The sequence below is a fragment of the Anomaloglossus baeobatrachus genome, chromosome 4 (genome assembly GCF_048569485.1).
Source record: "Anomaloglossus baeobatrachus isolate aAnoBae1 chromosome 4, aAnoBae1.hap1, whole genome shotgun sequence".
Lineage (NCBI taxonomy): Eukaryota > Metazoa > Chordata > Amphibia > Anura > Aromobatidae > Anomaloglossus > Anomaloglossus baeobatrachus.
The window spans coordinates 454,102,708-454,122,013 of record NC_134356.1 but is presented as its reverse complement, the minus strand read 5'-3'; the positions used below and the strand labels follow the sequence as shown (position 1 = coordinate 454,122,013).

Sequence of the window (19,306 nt, the reverse complement as noted above, 5' to 3'; positions counted from 1 at the left end):
GAGTTGCTCCGCTGGAGGAGTCCGGTGCACGGCCCAGCGTTTCCACCACCAGGGCCTTACACATTGCCAAGTAGCAGCAGCATGGCAATGCATTATACAGGCAGCATCAGGGTGCAGATCGCCTAGCAGACGCTGAGTCAGGCCACCGTACATGGCAGACCAGGAGGTCATCATGTGACCTCCGGCTGCCATGACCACCCTAGGTTCCCCCATGATAGTGTCACAGGAAAGCCGGGAGAAGTAAGAGAAGCAGCTCACAGCTCCTCTGAAATACCTATGTGCCGCGATTGCTATTGATCGCAGCACATTGACAATCGCAAAGGGATAACATCACCAGGACCTGATCCAATCAGGTCTTGGTAATGTCTCCAGGCAGAACTAGTGTTCTGTACCAGAAATCCGGCGATGGCAGTATGCAGGGGGGCGCGATCCCCTCCTGACCGCCGACAGTAAAATTACGTCAGCGCTGCACAGAGCCCAGCAAGCGCCGAAGTATATTTACAGTTGGCGGTCCTGAACCAGTTATGATCGCTGGCTCTACATTATTAGATAAAAATGAAAACAACAGTTACGCTTTAAATGAGTGGTGCTTGTACACTGTACAAATTGTTCCCACCGCCATTGTTTCAGCTGTGCACGCTGTTTCAGACAGTCAGCACCTATGGATTGCCTGGACTGCTGGTCTCTGGGTTAACAATTATTGTTGGAATATCCGCTCTTCCATTCAGGAGGGACCACCGTTATGATACTTCCTGAACATCTTGGGAACCATCTTTGACACATCACAAAATAGATGGCATCACTAGGAAAGAGAATTATGTGGCAATATTGGAGTAACATCTCAAGACATCTTAAAGCTTGGGCAGAAATGGTCTTTCAAAATGGACAATGATCTGCAGCATACTGCCAAACTGGTTACAAAGTGGATTAAGGATAACAAAGTCAATGTTTTGGAGTCAAAATCCTATTGAAAATTTAGAGGTAAAGTTGAAAAGGCCGGTGCAAGCAAGGCGACTTACAAACAAGGCTTATTTACACCAGTTCTGTCAGGAGGAATGGGCCCAATTCCTACCAACTACTATGAGAAGCTTGTGGAAAAATATCCAAAACGTTTGACACAAGTCATACATTTTAAGGGCAATGGTACTAAATACTAATGAAATGTATGTGAACTCTTGACTTTGAAGGAAGTAATAAAATTCCTTAAAACATTCTCTCTCTCATTATACTGGCATTTGGCAAATATAAATAATTTTGGTTCCTAATTTACCTAAAACTGAAAAGGCTTATTCCGATTTCATGTCAGATAGTGAGAAAAACATACATATGTGTCTTTATAAAGAGAACGGAGGGAAAAATCTGCAGATGTGTCTTTATAAAGAGAGTGGAGGGAAAAACCTGCAGATGTGTCTTTATAAAGAGATCGGAGGAAAAATCTGCAGATGTGTCTTTATAAAGAGAGTGCAGGGAACAAAATGTAGATGTGTCTTTATAAAGAGAACGGAGGGAAAAACCTGCAGATGTGTCTTTATAAAGAGAACGGATGGAAAATCCTGGAGATGTGTCTTTATAAAGAGAGTGGAGGGAACAAAATGTAGATGTGTCTTTATAAAGGGAACGGAGGGAAAAACCTGCAGATGTATCTTTATAAAGAGAGCTAAGGGAAAAATCTGCAGATGTATCTTTATAAAGAGAGCAGAGGGAACAAAATGTAGATGTGACTTTATAAAGAGAACAGAGGGAAAAACCTGCAGATGTGTCTTTATAAAGAGAACGGAGGGAAAAACCTGCAGATGTGTCTTTCTAAAGAGAGCGGAGGGAAAAACCTGCAGATGTGTCTTTATAAAGAGCGGGGGTAAACTTCTAGTTTCCACTGTATGTCTCTGGTGACAGGTACAGGAGGAAATGGAGCAGGAAACTATGGCGCTGTGGCTAGTAATGGAGGCAGGAGGGTTCTATTGGTTCCCGGGGGGTTTCTAAATCTGCAATGGGGCTTTGGACCAGGAGTTGTGTGGCTGACTGACCCTGTTAGGAGTGAACTGAGGCTCCCTGTATAATGGGCACTACTGACTGGCACAATATGGCGGCACATATTCTAATTCAATCTAGAACCCATTGGTTATAGTCCCATATACATAATTATTGTCTGGAGATCACACCACTACTCCTCATCCCAAAAAGAAGGCCCTGATAAATGCCTCATGGAGCACTGGGGTTATGCTAATGTGCATATGGATGCCAATGTGATGGGAACACTGATATTAAGCCCAACTTGTCTGTAAAGAGGAATGGAGAAATGTACAGATTGCGATCTCTGTGGCGAAAAACTGTGTATGTAACCATGGAAACGAGGTCGGACTATCGGACGGAGACAGCACGGGACACATCATCCACCGTCACACAGTGCACAGTCAGTGCAGCATCGGGGAAGCTCACACACGGGTGCACGCACGGAGCCACTTCCTGTCACGTGACACGTCCGCGTTCCTCTGTCGGTTCCTGTCTGTCCTGTGTTTGTCACTTCTGTCTAAAGCCACGAGCCATGGCCGCAGATCTGCTGGGCTGGTGTGTGGGAGAGATGGAGCGCCGCTTCGGATTAAGTGTCAGCGAAGACATCGTCCAGTAAGTGCACGGGGAGGAGCTGCCACCGCCGCCACGTAAGAGGGCAGCGTGCAGGGAAGAGGAGGAGGGCATACCTGCCATAGCGCGGTCAGAGGAGGAGGGCATACCTGCCTGCCATAGCGCGGAGCAGAGGAGGAGGGCATACCTGCCATAGCGCGGGGCAGAGGAGGAGGGCATACCTGCCATAGCGCGGTCAGAGGAGGAGGGCATACCTGCCTGCCATAGCGCGGAGCAGAGGAGGAGGGCATACCTGCCATAGCGCGGGGCAGAGGAGGAGGGCATACCTGCCATAGCGCGGTCAGAGGAGGAGGGCATACCTGCCATAGCGCGGAGCAGAGGAGGAGGGCATACCTGCCATAGCGCGGGGCAGAGGAGGAGGGCATACCTGCCATAGCGCGGGGCAGAGGAGGAGGGCATACCTGCCATAGCGCGGGGCAGAGGAGGAGGGCATACCTGCCATAGCGCGGGGCAGAGGAGGAGGGCATACCTGCCATAGCGCGGTCAGAGGAGGAGGGCATACCTGCCATAGCGCGGAGCAGAGGAGGAGGGCATACCTGCCATAGCGCGGGGCAGAGGAGGAGGGCATACCTGCCATAGCGCGGGGCAGAGGAGGAGGTCATACCTGCCATAGCGCGGGGCAGAGGAGGAGGGCATAGCTGCCATAGCGCGGGGCAGAGGAGGAGGGCATACCTGCCATAGCGCGGGGCAGAGGAGGAGGGCATACCTGCCGTAGCGCAGGGCAGAGGAGGAGGGCATACCTGCCATAGCGCGGTCAGAGGAGGAGGGCATACCTGCCATAGCGCGGTCAGAGGAGGAGGGCATACCTGCCATAGCGCGGGGCAGAGGAGGAGGGCATACCTGCCATAGCGCGGGGCAGAGGAGGAGGGCATAGTTGCCATAGCGCGGGGCAGAGGAGGAGGGCATAGTTGCCATAGCGCGGGGCAGAGGAGGAGGGCATACCTGCCATAGCGCGGGGCAGAGGAGGAGGGCATAGTTGCCATAGCGCGGGGCAGAGGAGGAGGGCATACCTGCCATAGCGCGGAGCAGAGGAGGAGGGCATAACTGCCATAGCGCGGAGCAGAGGAGGAGGGCATAACTGCCATAGCGCAGGGCAGAGGACTTGTGCATAACTGCCGTAGCGCGGGGCAGGGGACTTGTGCATAACTGCCGTAGCGCGGGGCAGGGGACTTGTGCATAGCTGCCATAGCGCGGGGCAGAGGACGAGGGCATAGCTGCCATAGCCCGGGGCAGAGGACTTGTGCTTAACTGCCATAGCGCAAAACAGAGGACGAGGGCATAACTGCCATATGGCGAAACAGAGGACAAGGGCATAACTGCCATAGCGCAGGGCAGAGGACTTGTGCATAACTGCCATGGCGCGGGGCAAAGGACGAGGGCATAACTGCCATAGCGCGGGGCAGAGGACGAGGGCGTAACTGCCATAGCGCGGGGCAGAGGACGAGGGCGTAACTGCCATAGCGCGGGGCAGAGGACGAGGGCGTAACTGCCATAGCGCGGGGCAGAGGACGAGGGCGTAACTGCCATAGCGCGGGGCAGAGGACGAGGGCGTAACTGCCATAGCGCGGGGCAGAGGACGAGGGCGTAACTGCCATAGCGCGGGGCAGAGGACGAGGGCGTAACTGCCATAGCGCGGGGCAGAGGACGAGGGCGTAACTGCCATAGCGCGGGGCAGAGGACGAGGGCGTAACTGCCATAGCGCGGGGCAGAGGACGAAGGCGTAACTGCCATAGCGCGGGGCAGAGGACGAGGGCGTAACTGCCATAGCGCGGGGCAGAGGACGAGGGCGTAACTGCCATAGCGCGGGGCAGAGGACGAGGGCGTAACTGCCATAGCGCGGGGCAGAGGACGAGGGCGTAACTGCCATAGCGCGAAACAGGACGAGGGCAAAACAGAGGACGAGGGCATAACTGCCATAGCGCAAAACAGGACGAGGGCATAACTGCCATAGCGCGAAACAGAGGACGAGGGCATAACTGCCATGGCGCGGGGCAGAGGACTTGTGCATAACTGCCATAGCGCGGGGCAGAGGACTTGTGCATAACTGCCATAGCGTGAAACCGAGGACGAGGGCATAACTGCCATGGCGCGGGGCAGAGGACTTGTGCATAACTGCCATAGCGCGGGGCAGGGGACTTGTGGATAACTGCCATAGCGCAAAAGAAAGGACTTGTGCATAACTGCCATAGCGCGGGGCAGAGGATGAGGGCATAACTGTTATAGCGCGGGGCAGAGGATGAGGGCGTAACTGCCATAGCGCGGGGCAGAGGACTTGTGCATAGCTGCCATTGCGTGAAACCGAGGACGAGGGCATAACTGCCATAGCGCGGGGAAGAGGACTTGTGCATAACTGCCATAGCGCAAAAGAAAGGACTTGTGCATAACTGCCATAGCGCGGGGCAGAGGATGAGGGCGTAACTGCCGTAGAGCAGGGCAGAGGAGGAGGGCATAACTGCCGTAGAGCAGGGCAGAGGAGGAGGGCCGTGATAGAATATGTATTTATTTCTGTAGTTAGAATCTACTTGTATGGCTGTGCAGAAGTTTGTTCCCCCAAAAAACCATACCCCCCCTTTTTGTTTTTTGTAGAGTACTTGTGTACCAATCATGAATAAACTAGCATAAAGGCATATGTAAATCAGGCTGGCAGTGCACGTGGGGCGTGGCAATGACTTTGACAGAAATAGTCAATGTGCATTGATGCTCACTTCCAGACTTGCATATGGCTTCTACACTACAGAGCGGCACGGTGGCTCAGTGGTTAGCACTACAGTCTTCCAGTGCTGGGGTCCTGGGTTCAAATCCCACCAAGGACAACATCTGCAAAAGTTTCTCCCCGTGTTTGCGTGGGTTTCCTCTGAGTTCTCTGGTTTCCTCCTACACTGTAAAGACATACAGATAGGGAATTTAGATTGTGATCCCCGATGGGGACAGTGTTGCCAATGTATGTAAAGCGCTGTGGAATTAATAATGCTATATAAATGAATAAAAAATAATATTCTAATATATACACTAGATTTCTCATGCCTGGCCTATTGGATCTCTACAAAAAAGATATAGTATTGGGGAGAAGCTCCTAAACAGCTGTACCGATGCCTCCATATGTAATAACCATGCTGGCATTAGCTTTCTAATATAAACAACTCACTATTTGAATGAAGGCATACAAGAAATTGATCCGGCAGAATGATTCAGGAATACACTTTTACAATAAATCTCAAATCAAGGAAATCTATCAGCAGGTGTTTGCTGCCTCATCTGAGAGCAGCATCACATGTGGGCAGAGACCCTGATTCCAGCAGTGTATCACTTACTTTACTGGGTGCAGAAATTTTGATTAAAAACGGTTTAATTTCCTGCAGATCTACCAGATATCGAATGTTGAGCTCTGTATAACCCTGCCCATACCACTGATTAGCAGATTTCTGCCTATGCACAGTGTACACAGAAAGCTGCTAATCAGTAGTTATGGTGTGGTTGGACTACCTGGTAGCATATTTACTAGTCTTTTAGTGATAATCTCCAGCTGATAAAACAATAATTGAATAAAAATTACACTAAGCAGAAAAGTAGGTGACACATTTCTGGAATCAGGGTGTCTGCCCCTACTACATGCTGCTTTCAGATTAAGTAGCTGTCCATGGTGTGAACTTTACTTTCCTTGGAAATCAATACATTGCAGTTGACTTGTAACTTTGGAAATAACTGTCACCCACAGGTATATCCTTTCCATCGACACGGAAGAAGAAATTGATGAGTACATAAATGACCTTATCCAGGGCTTTGATGAGCAGAAACAAATTTTCATCAATGACTTAAAAATCCGCTGGCAAAAAATAAGGAATCCTCACAGCTCCTCCTCGGCACCGAACTATAGGAAAGACGGTCAGTGACTATAGAACGGTCATGTGCAGCTTTCTGATATGTAACGCTGCACTGCGGCCATACGTGTATGTTATGTATAGCCTATACTGTGTGGCTCTATTCACTTCACAATAAGCCTTACATTTGGCTCTAATGTCAAGGAAAAGCTTACACAGCTCCCGGAAGAATGTCTCTTCGTCCTGCGTTGGGCTTGGATAAGTTAGTATACTAAGAAATAAGTAATATTGCTTTTTTGTGTTCCCACAGGCGTTTAAAGATGTATTTCTGGCCTTGCAATGTTTTTGCTCTCTTTAGCATAAGTCTTCAACAGGGGCATATGTAAAATCGTGATGCCCCATAGCAGAAGTCCTAATTGGATCCCTCCCCTAGCAAAGCAAAAAACTATATTCAATGAGGTCACAGAAGAGCATACAGTTAGGTCCAGAAATATTTGGACAGTGACACAATTTTCGCGAGTTGGGCTCTGCATGCCACCACATTGGATTTGAAATGAAATCTCTACAACAGAATTCAAGTGCAGATTGTAACGTTTAATTTGATGGTTTGAACAAAAATATCTGATAGAAATTGTAGGAATTGTACACATTTCTTTACAAACACTCCACATTTTAGGAGGTCAAAAGTAATTGGACAAATAAACCAAACTCAAACAAAATATTTTTATTTTCAATATTTTGTTGCGAATCCTTTGGAGGCAATCACTGCCTTAAGTCTGGAACCCATGGACATCACCAAACGCTGGGTTTCCTCCTTCTTAATGCTTTGCCAGGCCTTTACAGCCGCAGCCTTCAGGTCTTGCTTGTTTGTGGGTCTTTCCGTCTTAAGTCTGGATTTGAGCAAGTGAAATGCATGCTCAATTGGGTTAAGATCTGGTGATTGACTTGGCCATTGCAGAAGGTTCCACTTTTTTGCACTCATGAACTCCTGGGTAGCTTTGGCTGTATGCTTGGGGTCATTGTCCATCTGTACTATGAAGCGCCGTCCGATCAACTTTGCGGCATTTGGCTGAATCTGGGCTGAAAGTATATCTCGGTACACTTCAGAATTCATCCGGCTACTCTTGTCTGCTGTTATGTCATCAATAAACACAAGTGACCCAGTGCCATTGAAAGCCATGCATGCCCATGCCATCACGTTGCCTCCACCATGTTTTACAGAGGATGTGGTGTGCCTTGGATCATGTGCCGTTGCCTTTCTTCTCCAAACTTTTTTCTTCCCATCATTCTGGTACAGGTTGATCTTTGTCTCATCTGTCCATAGAATACTTTTCCAGAACTTAGCTGGCTTCATGAGGTGTTTTCTTTGTCGCTCCATTGGGAGACCCAGACAATTGGGTGTATAGCTTCTGCCTCCGGAGGCCACACAAAGTATTACACTTTAAAAGTGTAACCCCTCCCCTCTGCCTATACACCCTCCCGTGCATCACGGGCTCCTCAGTTTTATGCTTTGTGTGGAAGGAGGCACACATCCACTCATGCATTCTCAACTTAGTTATGTCGGTTGGAAGAAAAGAGGGCCCCCACGGGGCCCCCGGCATGTTCCCTTCTCACCCCACTATGTCGGCGGTGCTGTTAAGGTTGAGGTACCCATTGCGGGTACAAAGGCCGGAGCCTCATGCCGTTTTCCTTCACCATCCCTTAGTGGCTCTGGGAGAAGTGGGATCCTGACCGGTCATCCATTCACTGGGACCGGACTCCCTCCGCAGCCCCTGTGGGAATCTGCTGGACAGGAGTCTATCCATCCTCAGGGACCGGGCCCTGCATCTATAACCTACTCTGTCCCCCCATGGGGATTGTGCATGGAGCGCCTTCTTCCCGGACGCTGCAGCAGCTGCTGATTTGTGAAGACCGGCGGACTTCCGCGCCGACCGCGCCTGCTTGTCGGCCGCGGTCTTAAATTTAGTCCCCGGCTTCATCGCGGCCTAGTAGCAAAAATCCCGCCCCCGGGCCTGCCTGTCAGGGGTAAGGGCGGGATGGCCGGCCTGACGTCGGCTGTGAGGGCCGGAGCATCCTGTATGTTTCCTCCCCCCTCACTGATCACTGTGGGGACCCCAGATTCCCGCACTTTTCTAGCATCACCCACGGCTCCACTCCTCCCCTGAGAGCTCCGGCAGCCATGTTTTTGGCATTCTGCCGGTGGAGGATTATCAGAGAAGAGCTCTGCAGCTCTGGGAGACCTAAGGCAGGGAATCTGGAGGACACACACTCCGCTTTTTAGTGGTCGGTCAGCCACACCGGTCACCCGGTGCTGGTCCCCCCCAGGGTGCCGGAATAGATACGTATTTATATACATATTTCTGTTCGGTCGGGCTGTATACCCCTTCCCATATACCCTCAGTGATCACTCTCCTAGGAGACAACAGCATGTCGTCCACAAGGAGCAAAGGTGCTAAGGCACAGGGTTTTTTTGCGACCTGTACCTCTTGTGCGGCTATGTTACCTGCGGGTTCCACCTACCCTCACTGTGAGCAATGCTCGACCCCTGTTTCGCTTGCTCAGCCGGAGCCTCGGTCACTAGTGGGCCCCTCGGCTCATGTAGACCCCCCTGCTCCCCCTGTCCAGGCGGCAGGGACAGAGTTTGCTGCGTTTGCTGAGAAACTCTCTGAGTCACTTTCACAATCCATGGCTCAGTCTATGGACAAATGGTCTGCCAAGCTGCTAGAAGCTTTGCAGTCCAGACCGGTCCTTACACAGGCCCCGGTCCCCGTTAGCTCGTCGCCTCCAGGCCCCTCTCGGTCCGCGCCGCAGCGCGCTCCCAGGTTGGGCCCTAGGTCCCACGCGGAGGACTCCTGCCCGGACCACAGTCCTAGACAGGCTAAGCGGGCTCGCTGGGAATCTTCCCTGACTTCTTCACGCTGCTCGGGTTCCCAGCTCGAGGACTCTCTGGAGGACGAGGCGGACGTCGCAGCTCAGTGCTCTGAACCTGACGTTGCCCTCAATCTTGATACACCTGAAGGGGACGCCTTAGTGAATGATTTTATCTCGTCCATCAACCAGGTGTTAGATCTGTCTCCCCCGCCTCCACCTGTAGAGGAGTCGGCTTCTCAGCAGGAGAAACACCAGTTTAGGTTCCCCAAACGTACACGGAGTTTGTTTTTCGATCACTCTAACTTCAGAGATGCTGTCCAGAAGCCCAGAGCGGTTCCGGACAAGCGCTTTACTAAGCGCCTTACTGACACACGTTACCCCTTCCCCTCTGACGTTGTTAAGGGTTGGGCTCAATGTCCCAAGGTGGATCCCCCAGTCTCTAGATTGGCGGCTAGATCTGTGGTATCGGTTGCAGATGGATCATCGCTAAAGGATGCCACTGACAGGCAAATAGAGCTCCTGGTAAAATCCATCTATGAAGCCACGGGCGCGTCTTTTGCCCCGGCCTTTGCAGCCGTGTGGGCACTACAAGCTAACTCAGCTTGTCTGGCTGAGATTAATGCGGTCACACGGAATTCTGCTCCGCAGGTTGCGTCTTTGACTTCTCAGGCGTCAGCTTTTACTTCCTACGCCATGAACGCAGTTTTAGACTCTGCTAGCCGTACAGCGGTGGCATCCGCTAACTCTGTGGCAGTCCGCAGGGCCATGTGGCTGCGCGAATGGAAGGCAGACTCGGCTTCCAAGAGGTTCTTAACCGGTTTGCCGTTTGCTGGCGACCGCTTGTTTGGTGAACGATTGGATGAGATTATTAAGGAATCCAAGGGAAAGGACTCCTCCTTACCCCAGTCCAAACCAAAGAGACCTCAGCAACGGAAAATACAATCGAGGTTTCGGTCCTTTCGTCCCTCCGCCAAGCCCCAATCCTCTTCGTCCAGCAGGCCGGAGAAAGGCCAGAGGAACTCCTATGCGTGGCGGTCCAAGTCACGCCCCCAAAAGGCCGCAGGAGGCACTGCTTCCAAGGCGGCCTCCTCATGACTCTCGGCATCCCCGAACCGCATCCTCGGTCGGTGGCAGGCTCTCCCGCTTTTGCGACGCCTGGTGGCCACATGTTTAAGACCGATGGGTAAGAGACATTCTGTCTCATGGTTACAGGATAGAGTTCAGCTCTCGTCCCCCGACTCGTTTCTTCAGAACATCTCCGCCCCCCGAGCGAGCCGATGCACTTTTTCAGGCGGTGAACGCTCTGAAGACAGAAGGAGTTATGATCCCTGTTCCCCTCCAGGAACATGGTCGCGGCTTTTACTCCAACTTGTTTGTGGTGCCAAAGAAGGACGGCTCGTTCCGTCCCGTTCTGGACCTCAAACTGCTCAACAGACATGTGAGCACCAGACGGTTTCGGATGGAATCTCTCCGCTCTGTCATCGCTTCGATGTCACAAGGAGACTTCCTAGCATCGATCGACATCAAGGATGCTTATCTCCATGTGCCGATCGCACCCGAACATCAACGCTTTTTGCGTTTCGCCATCGGGGACAAACACCTTCAGTTCGTGGCATTGCCTTTCGGCCTGGCGACAGCCCCACGGGTGTTCACCAAGGTCATGGCATCTGTTGTGGCGGTCCTACACTCTCAGGGTCACTCGGTGATTCCCTACTTAGACGATCTTCTGGTCAGGGCACCCTCTCAGATGGCGTGTCAAAACAGCCTTTCCGTCGCTCTGGCGACTCTCCAGCAGTTCGGGTGGATCATGAACTTCCCAAAATCCAAGTTGACACCGACCCAATCACTGACGTACCTTGGGATGGAGTTTCATACTCAGTCAGCAGTAGTCATGCTACCGCTGGACAAGCAGCTTTCGCTGCAGGCAGGGGTGCAATCTCTTCTTCGGGGTCAGTCACACCCCTTGAGGCGCCTCATGCACTTCCTGGGGAAGATGGTGGCAGCGATGGAGGCAGTGCCCTTCGCGCAATTCCATCTGCGGCCACTCCAGTGGGACATTCTCCGCAAATGGGACAGGAGGTCGACTTCACTCGACAGGAACGTCTCTTTCCCTTGCAACCAAGACGTCACTTCAGTGGTGGCTCCTTCCCAACTCTCTATCGCAGGGAAAATCCTTCCTACCCCCCACCTGGGCTGTGGTCACGACGGACGCGAGCCTGTCAGGGTGGGGGGCGGTTTTTCTCCACCACAGGGCTCAGGGAACCTGGACTCCGATAGAGTCATCCCTTCAGATCAATATTCTGGAGATAAGGGCAGTGTATCTAGCCCTATTGGCCTTTCATCGGTGGCTGGAGGGCAGGCAGATCCGGATCCAGTCGGACAACGCCACTGCCGTTGCATACATCAACCACCAAGGCGGCACTCGCAGTCGTCAAGCCTTCCAGGAAGTCCGACGAATTCTGCAGTGGGTGGAAGCCACAGCTTCCACCATCTCCGCAGTTCACATCCCGGGCGTAGAAAACTGGGAAGCAGATTTTCTCAGCCGACAGGGCATGGACGCGGGGGAATGGTCTCTTCACCCAGACGTGTTTCGAGAGATCTGTCACCGCTGGGGAACGCCGGACGTCGATCTCATGGCGTCACGGCACAACAACAAAGTCCCGGCATTCATGGCCCGGTCTCAAGATCACAGAGCTCTGGCGGCGGACGCATTAGTTCAGGATTGGTCGCAGTTTCGACTGCCCTATGTATTTCCTCCTCTGGCGATGCTGCCCAGAGTGCTGCGCAAAATCAGGTCCGAGTGTCGTCGCGCCATTCTCGTCGCCCCAGATTGGCCGAGGCGGTCGTGGTACCCGGATCTGTGGCATCTCACGGTGGGTCAACCGTGGGCGCTCCCAGACCGCCCAGACTTGCTGTCTCAAGGGCCGTTTTTCCATCTGAATTCTGCAGCCCTCAACCTGACTGTGTGGCCATTGAGTCCTGGCTCCTAGCGTCCTCAGGGTTATCTCAAGATGTCATTGCCACTATGAGACAGGCCAGGAAACCAACGTCCGCCAAGATCTATCACAGGTCTTGGAGGATCTTCTTATCCTGGTGCTCTGATAAGGGTTTTTCTCCCTCGCCCTTTGCCTTACCCACTTTTCTTTCATTCCTTCAATCCGGAATGGACAAGGGTTTGTCTCTCGGCTCTCTCAAGGGACAAGTATCTGCGCTATCCGTATTTTTTCAAAAGCGTCTAGCCAGGTTTCCGCAGGTCCGCACGTTCCTGCAGGGAGTTTTCCACATAGTCCCACCTTACAAGCGTCCGCTGGAACCCTGGGATCTTAACAGGGTGCTAACGGCTCTTCAGAAACCACCTTTCGAGCCGCTGCGGGATGTCTCTTTATCACGTCTTTCGCAGAAGGTGGCATTTCTAGTGGCAGTTACATCGCTCCGTAGAGTGTCGGAGCTGGCAGCGCTGTCATGCAAAGCCCCCTTCCTGGTTTTTCACCAGGATAAGGTGGTTCTGCGTCCGGTCCCGGAATTTCTCCCTAAGGTGGTATCCCCTTTTCATCTCAATCAGGATATCTCCTTACCTTCATTTTGCCCTCATCCAGTTCACCAATGTGAAAAGGATTTGCACTCGTTAGATCTGGTGAGAGCACTCCGGCTCTACGTGTCTCGCACGGCGCCCCTGCGCCGTTCAGATGCGCTCTTGTCCTTGTCGCTGGCCAGCGTAAGGGTTCGCAGGCTTCCAAGTCAACCTTGGCTCGGTGGATCAAGGAACCGATTCTTGAAGCCTACCGTTCTTCTGGGCTTCCGCTTCCTTTGGGGCTGAAAGCCCATTCTACCAGAGCCGTGGGTGCGTCCTGGGCATTGCGGCATCGGGCTACGGCTCAGCAGGTGTGTCAGGCAGCTACCTGGTCTAGTCTGCACACTTTCACGAAACACTATCAGGTGCATACCTATGCTTCGGCAGACGCCAGTCTAGGTAGGCGAGTCCTTCAGGCGGCGGTTGCCCACCTGTAAGAGGGGGTCGTTTTCGGCTCTTTTTATCGAGATATTCTTTTACCCACCCAGGGACTGCTTTTGGACGTCCCAATTGTCTGGGTCTCCCAATGGAGCGACAAAGAAGAAGGGAATTTTGTTTACTTACCGTAAATTCCTTTTCTTCTAGCTCCTATTGGGAGACCCAGCACCCGCCCCTGTTCCCTTCGGGCTGTTTGTTCTTTTGTGTACACATGTTGTTCATGTTGAATTGTTCTTTTGGTTCATGGTTTTCAGTTCTCCGAACATCATTCGGATTGAATTTACCTTAGACCAATTTATAAGTTTCCTCCTTCCTGCTTTTGCACCAAAACTGAAGAGCCCGTGATGCACGGGAGGGTGTATAGGCAGAGGGGAGGGGTTACACTTTTTAAAGTGTAATACTTTGTGTGGCCTCCGGAGGCAGAAGCTATAGACCCTATTGTCTGGGTCTCCCAATAGGAGCTAGAAGAAAAGGAATTTATGGTAAGTAAACAAAATTCCCTTCTTTCAGCAAATTTAACTCTGGCCTGTCTATTTTTGGAATTGAGGAATGGTTTGCATCTAGATGTGAACCCTTTGTATTTACTTTCATGGAGTCTTCTCTTTACTGTTGGCTTAGAGACAGATACACCTACTTCACTGAGAGTGTTCTGGACTTCAGTTGATGTTGTGAATGGGTTCTTCTTCACCAAAGAAAGTATGCGGCGATCATCCACCACTGTTGTCATCCATGGACGCCCAGGCCTTTTTGAGTTCCCAAGCTCATTAGTAAATTCCTTTTTTCTCAGAATGTACCCGACTGTTGATTTTGCTACTCCAAGCATGTCTGCTATCTCTCTGATGGATTTTTTCTTTTTTTTCAGCCTCAGGATGTTCTGCTTCACCTCAATTGAGAGTTCCTTAGACCGCATGTTGTCTGGTCACAGCAACAGCTGCCAAATGCAAAACCACACACCTGCAATCAACCCCAGACCTTTTAACTACTTCATTGATTACAGGTTAACGAGGGAGACACCTTCAGAGTTAATTGCAGCCCTTAGAGTCCCTTGTCCAATTACTTTTGGTCCCTTGAAAAAGAGGAGGCTATGCATTACAGAGCTATGATTCCTAAACCCTTTCTCCGATTTGGATGTGAAAACTCTCATATTGCAGCTGGGAGTGTGCACTTTCAGCCCATATTATATATATAATTGTATTTCTGAACATGTTTTTGTAAACAGCTAAAATAACAAAACTTGTGTCACTGTCCAAATATTTCTGGACCTAACTGTATCTCACAACTTTACAGCCCCTACAAAGTAATTTTGCTTCTATTGAAGCCCCTTGGTGTTCCCACGCACTAAGGCTCCTTTCATGGACCCCATTGAGTATGATGCAAATAACCGTGTCCCTCAAACACCGTATGTTACTCCCCACAGAGAATTCCTCCACAGTACCCTACTTACATACAGTATGATACCCCCATAGTAATCCCCAAACAGTATGATGTCCCTCACACACAGTAGAATGGCCCCAACACAGTCCTACCTCACAGTATGATGCCCCACAGCCATCCACACAATATGGTGGCCCCCACACATTGTCCTCCATACAGTATAATGTCTACCACACAGTATGATGGCCCCTACATAGCCCCTCCAAGTAGTATGATGGCCCCTACATAGCCCCTCCAAGTAGTATGATGGCCCCTACATAGCCCCTCCAAGTAGTATGATGATCGCCTACATAGCCCCTCCAAGTAGTATGATGATCGCCTACATAGCCCCTCCAGGTAGTATGATGATTGCCTACATAGCCCCTCCAAGTAGTATGATGATCGCCTACATAGCCCCTCCAAGCAGTATGATGATTGCCTACATAGCTCCTCCAAGCAGTATGATGATCGCCTACATAGCTCCTCCAAGTAGTATGATGATCGCCTACATAGCTCCTCCAAATAATACAATGGTCCTCACATAGCCCCTCCAAATAATACAATGGTCCTCTCATAGCCCTTCATATAGTATAATTGGCACTAACATAGCTCCCAACAAAGTATAATTGGCCCCCACATAGCCCTTGAAATAGCATAATTGACTGAGCACTCCTAGCTGGCCCATAGCTGTATGTATGGAAATGACAATTGTGGTCACTGACAATACCGGTGAATTCTGACAGAAAGCACTGCACGTTGCCGGGAGACACAAAGTGACTGCAGACTTTTATCAGAACCTCGGAGAACCCCTGGAAGGGCTGATTAAAGGGAATCTTAAAGGGAATCTGTCCCCATCTCTTTGAGCCGCTCTCTGAGGGCAGAACAGCGTTGAGACATAGTTACTGTTATAGGTGTATGTCCTGTAATTTTTAGTCTGAGTGCTCTTGAGTTCAGGAGTTCTCATGATCTGCACAGGCTCGAGTCCTTAGTGTTCCCTACAGTCATTTATTCTTTCTCCCTCGGAATAATAGAGCTTTTAAATTGCTGATTGACATCTGGCAATTCAGGTTTTCGTAAATCCTAAGGACTCCTGCCTCCCAGCTTGATCTGGATGCATTAATAAAGTGTAGGTTTCACAATTACTGTACCCAGCACCTTTTACAGTCAACCCTTAAAGAGGTTGCCCACTACTTTTACATTGATGGCCTATCCTCAGGCGAGACACAGCACCCCATCGATCAGCTGCTATCACTGCCGGCAGTGAGTTAGTGTCCTCATAAGTGTCCCTAATGCTCTCTGAACCTTTGTGGAGTGCAATCCCTTAACTCTATGTGGCTGCTGCTTCACAGTAAAAGGTGTTTTACACATAACAATATTGCTAACGATATATAGTCGGGGTCACGGTGTTCGTGACGCACATCCGGCGTCGTTAGCGATATCGTTGTGTGTGACTAAAAGGAGCGACGATCAATGATCGCAAAAACGTCAAAAATCGTTGATCGTTGACACGTCGCTCCTGATCATCATATCGTTGGTGGTGCATGCCGCTGGTTGTTCGTCGTTCCTGCGGCAGCACACATCGCTATGTATGACACTGCAGGAACGACGAACATCTCCTTACCTGCGTCCACCGGCAATGAGGAAGGAAGGAGGTGGGCGGCATGTTCCGGCCGCTCATCTCCGCCCCTCCTCTGCTATTGGGCGGCCGCCTAGTGACGCCGCTGTGACACCGCACGAACCTCCCCCTTAAAGGAGAGCTTGTTCGGTGTCTCCAGCGACATCGCTAAGCAGGTATGTGCGTGTGACGTTGCCGTAACGATATTGTTCGCTACGGCAGCGATCACCCCCATGACGAAACAGCGACGTGGGCGGGTGCTATCGCGCACGACATAGCTATCGCTAGCGATGTTGCAGCGTGTAAAGCACCCTTAAGAGTGAGAGCTAACTGTTTGAACATCTTGTTTTCCCCAAAAATAAGCCATACCCCAAAAATAAGCCCTAGCATATTTTTAAAAAAAAATATGACAATGTCTTGTTTTATAGGGAACACAGTAGCACTGCTTTGTACAGTGCTGGCCAAAAGTATTGGCACCCCTGCAATTCTGTCAGATAATACTCAGTTTCTTCTTGAAAATGATTGCAATCACAAATTCTTTGGTATTATTATCTTCATTTAATTTGTCTTCAATGAAAAAAAAAATTGTCATGAAGCCAAATTGGATATAATTCCACACCAAACATAAAAAAGGGGGTGGACAAAAGTATTGGCACTGTTTGAAAAATCATGTGATGCTTCTGTAATTTGTGTAATTAACAGCACCTGTAACTTACCTGTGGCACCTAACAGGTGTTGGCAATAACTAAATCACACTTGCAGCCAGTTGACATGGATTAAATTTGACTCAACCTCTGTCCTGTGTCCTTGTGTGTACCATATTGAGCATGGAGAAAAGAAAGAAGACCAAAGAACTGTCTGAGAACTTGAGAATCCAGATTGTGAGGAAGCATGAGCAATCTCAAGGCTACAAGTCCATCTCCAAAGACCTGAAAGTTCCTGTGTCTACGGTGCGCAGTGTCATCAAGAAGTTTAAAGCTCATGGCATTGTGGCTAACCTCCCTAGATGTGGAAGGAAAAGAAAAAATGACGAGAGATTTCAACGCAAGATTGTGCGGATGGTGGATAAAGAACCTCGACTAACATCCAAACAAGTTCAAGCTGCCCTGCAGTCCGAGGGTACAACAGTGTCAACTCGTACTATCTGTCGGCGTCTGAATGAAAAGGGACTGTATGGTAGGATACCCAGGAAGACCCCACTTCTTACCCCAAGACATAAAGAAAGCCAGGCTGGAGTTTGCCAAAACTTACCTGAAAAAGCCTAAAACGTTTTGGAAGAATGTTCTCTGGTCAGATGAGACAAAAGTAGAGCTTTTTGGGAAAAGGCATCAACATAGAGTTTACAGGAAAAAAAAGAGGCATTCAAAGAAAAGAACACGGTCCCTACAGTCAAAGATGGCGGAGGTTCCCTGATGTTTTGGGGTTGCTTTGCTGCACTTGGCACTGGACTGCTTGACCGTGTGCATGGCATTATGAAGTCTGAAGACTACCAACAAATTTTGCAGCATAATGTATGGCCCAGTGTGAGAAAGCTGGGTCTTCCTCAGAGGTCATGGGTCTTCCAGCAGGACAATGACCCAAAACACACTTCAAAAAGCACTAGAAAATGGTTAGAGAGAAAGCACTGGAGACTACTAAAGTTGCCAGCAATGAGTCCAGACCTGAATCCCATAGAACACCTGTGGAGAGATCTCAAAATGGCAGTTTGGAGAAGGCCCCCCTTCAAATCTCAGGGACCTGGAGCAGTTTGCCAAAGAAGAATGGTCTAAAATTCCAGCAGAGCATTGTAAGAAACTCATTGATGGTTACCGGAAGCGGTTGTTAGCAGCTATTTTGGCTAAAGGTTGTGCAGCCAAGTATTAGGCTAAGGGTGCCAATACTTTTGTCTGGCCCATTTTTGGAGTTTTGTGTGAAATGATCAATGATTTGATTTTTGTTTCATTCTCTTTTGTGTTTTTCCATTGCAAGCAAAATAAATGAAGATAATAATACCAAAGAATTTATGATTGCAATCATTTTCAGGAAGAAACCGAGAATTCTCTGACAGAATTGCAGGGGTGCCAATACTTTTGGCCAGCACTGTATATTACTAAGCTGTTACCGAACAGATACATCATTAGAGCAGTTACCATTCAGTAACCGTTTAGTTAAATACGCAATAGCACTGGATTAGTGTAAAGTGCGAGATCTCACTAGAGTACCTGCAGGGGGCGTGAGATCCCTCTCTAAATGCCTGGATCCTACAACCTGTAAGTTTGAGGAGAACATTAGGGACACATATGAGTGGGTTTTTTGACAGTGTTGTATACTTAATAACTTTCAGTTTGGAGCTGCCCACTCTTCTATATAATAAATAGGGCAGCTGTAAATTGGTGATGGCCATTATTTAAGCAGGAAGTGCTGTGTGTTTGAGCGAAACCAGCAGCTGGTGTGGTGCGCCCTCTGGGGCTCTCTGACTCTGCTGTATAATTCTGTTTCACAGGTCTGCGTCCTTGGTATGATTTGATATTTAGTTATTCCTTGTATACTTTTTATTCTCATGATTCTCCCATATGGTCATAACATACAACGTATGTCTGCTCCTAGCATATGTGTTTATCCTTTTCTTAGATTATATGTAAGGATTTGAGTCAGGATTGGCGTTAATTGGCATAACACCTTCTTTCTAAATGTAATCAGTCTTTTAATAATTTTATTTTTTTTATTCAATTTTATTTACTTTTGATATAATTATCCACTATTTGACCGTCTTTAATGATTCTATGTGAATATTGCTTGCTTAGTTTCTCTTGCTCATGTGACCCTTACATTTTATGTCTTAAAGCTAAACAACTTGAAGGGTTTCTACCAAGATACAGTCATAATAAAAAGTTTGGGCACCCCTATTAATGTTAATCTTTTTTCTTTATAACAATTTGGGTTTTTGCAACAGCTATTTCA

General features: G+C 49.6%; 1 protein-coding gene across 1 annotated transcript in view; it reads left to right on the top strand.

The window, feature by feature from the left end:
- Window positions 1–2,454: 2,454 nt before the first annotated feature.
- The window catches only part of LOC142303843 (activating signal cointegrator 1-like), a 110,031-nt gene continuing 93,179 nt past the window's right edge, over window positions 2,455–19,306 (top strand). The window contains exons 1-2 of the mRNA XM_075345632.1: window positions 2,455–2,622; window positions 6,356–6,522. Coding sequence (XP_075201747.1) covers window positions 2,543–2,622; window positions 6,356–6,522 — 247 coding nt within the window. The 5' untranslated portion in view covers window positions 2,455–2,542. The remainder of the gene's footprint in view (window positions 2,623–6,355; window positions 6,523–19,306) is intronic.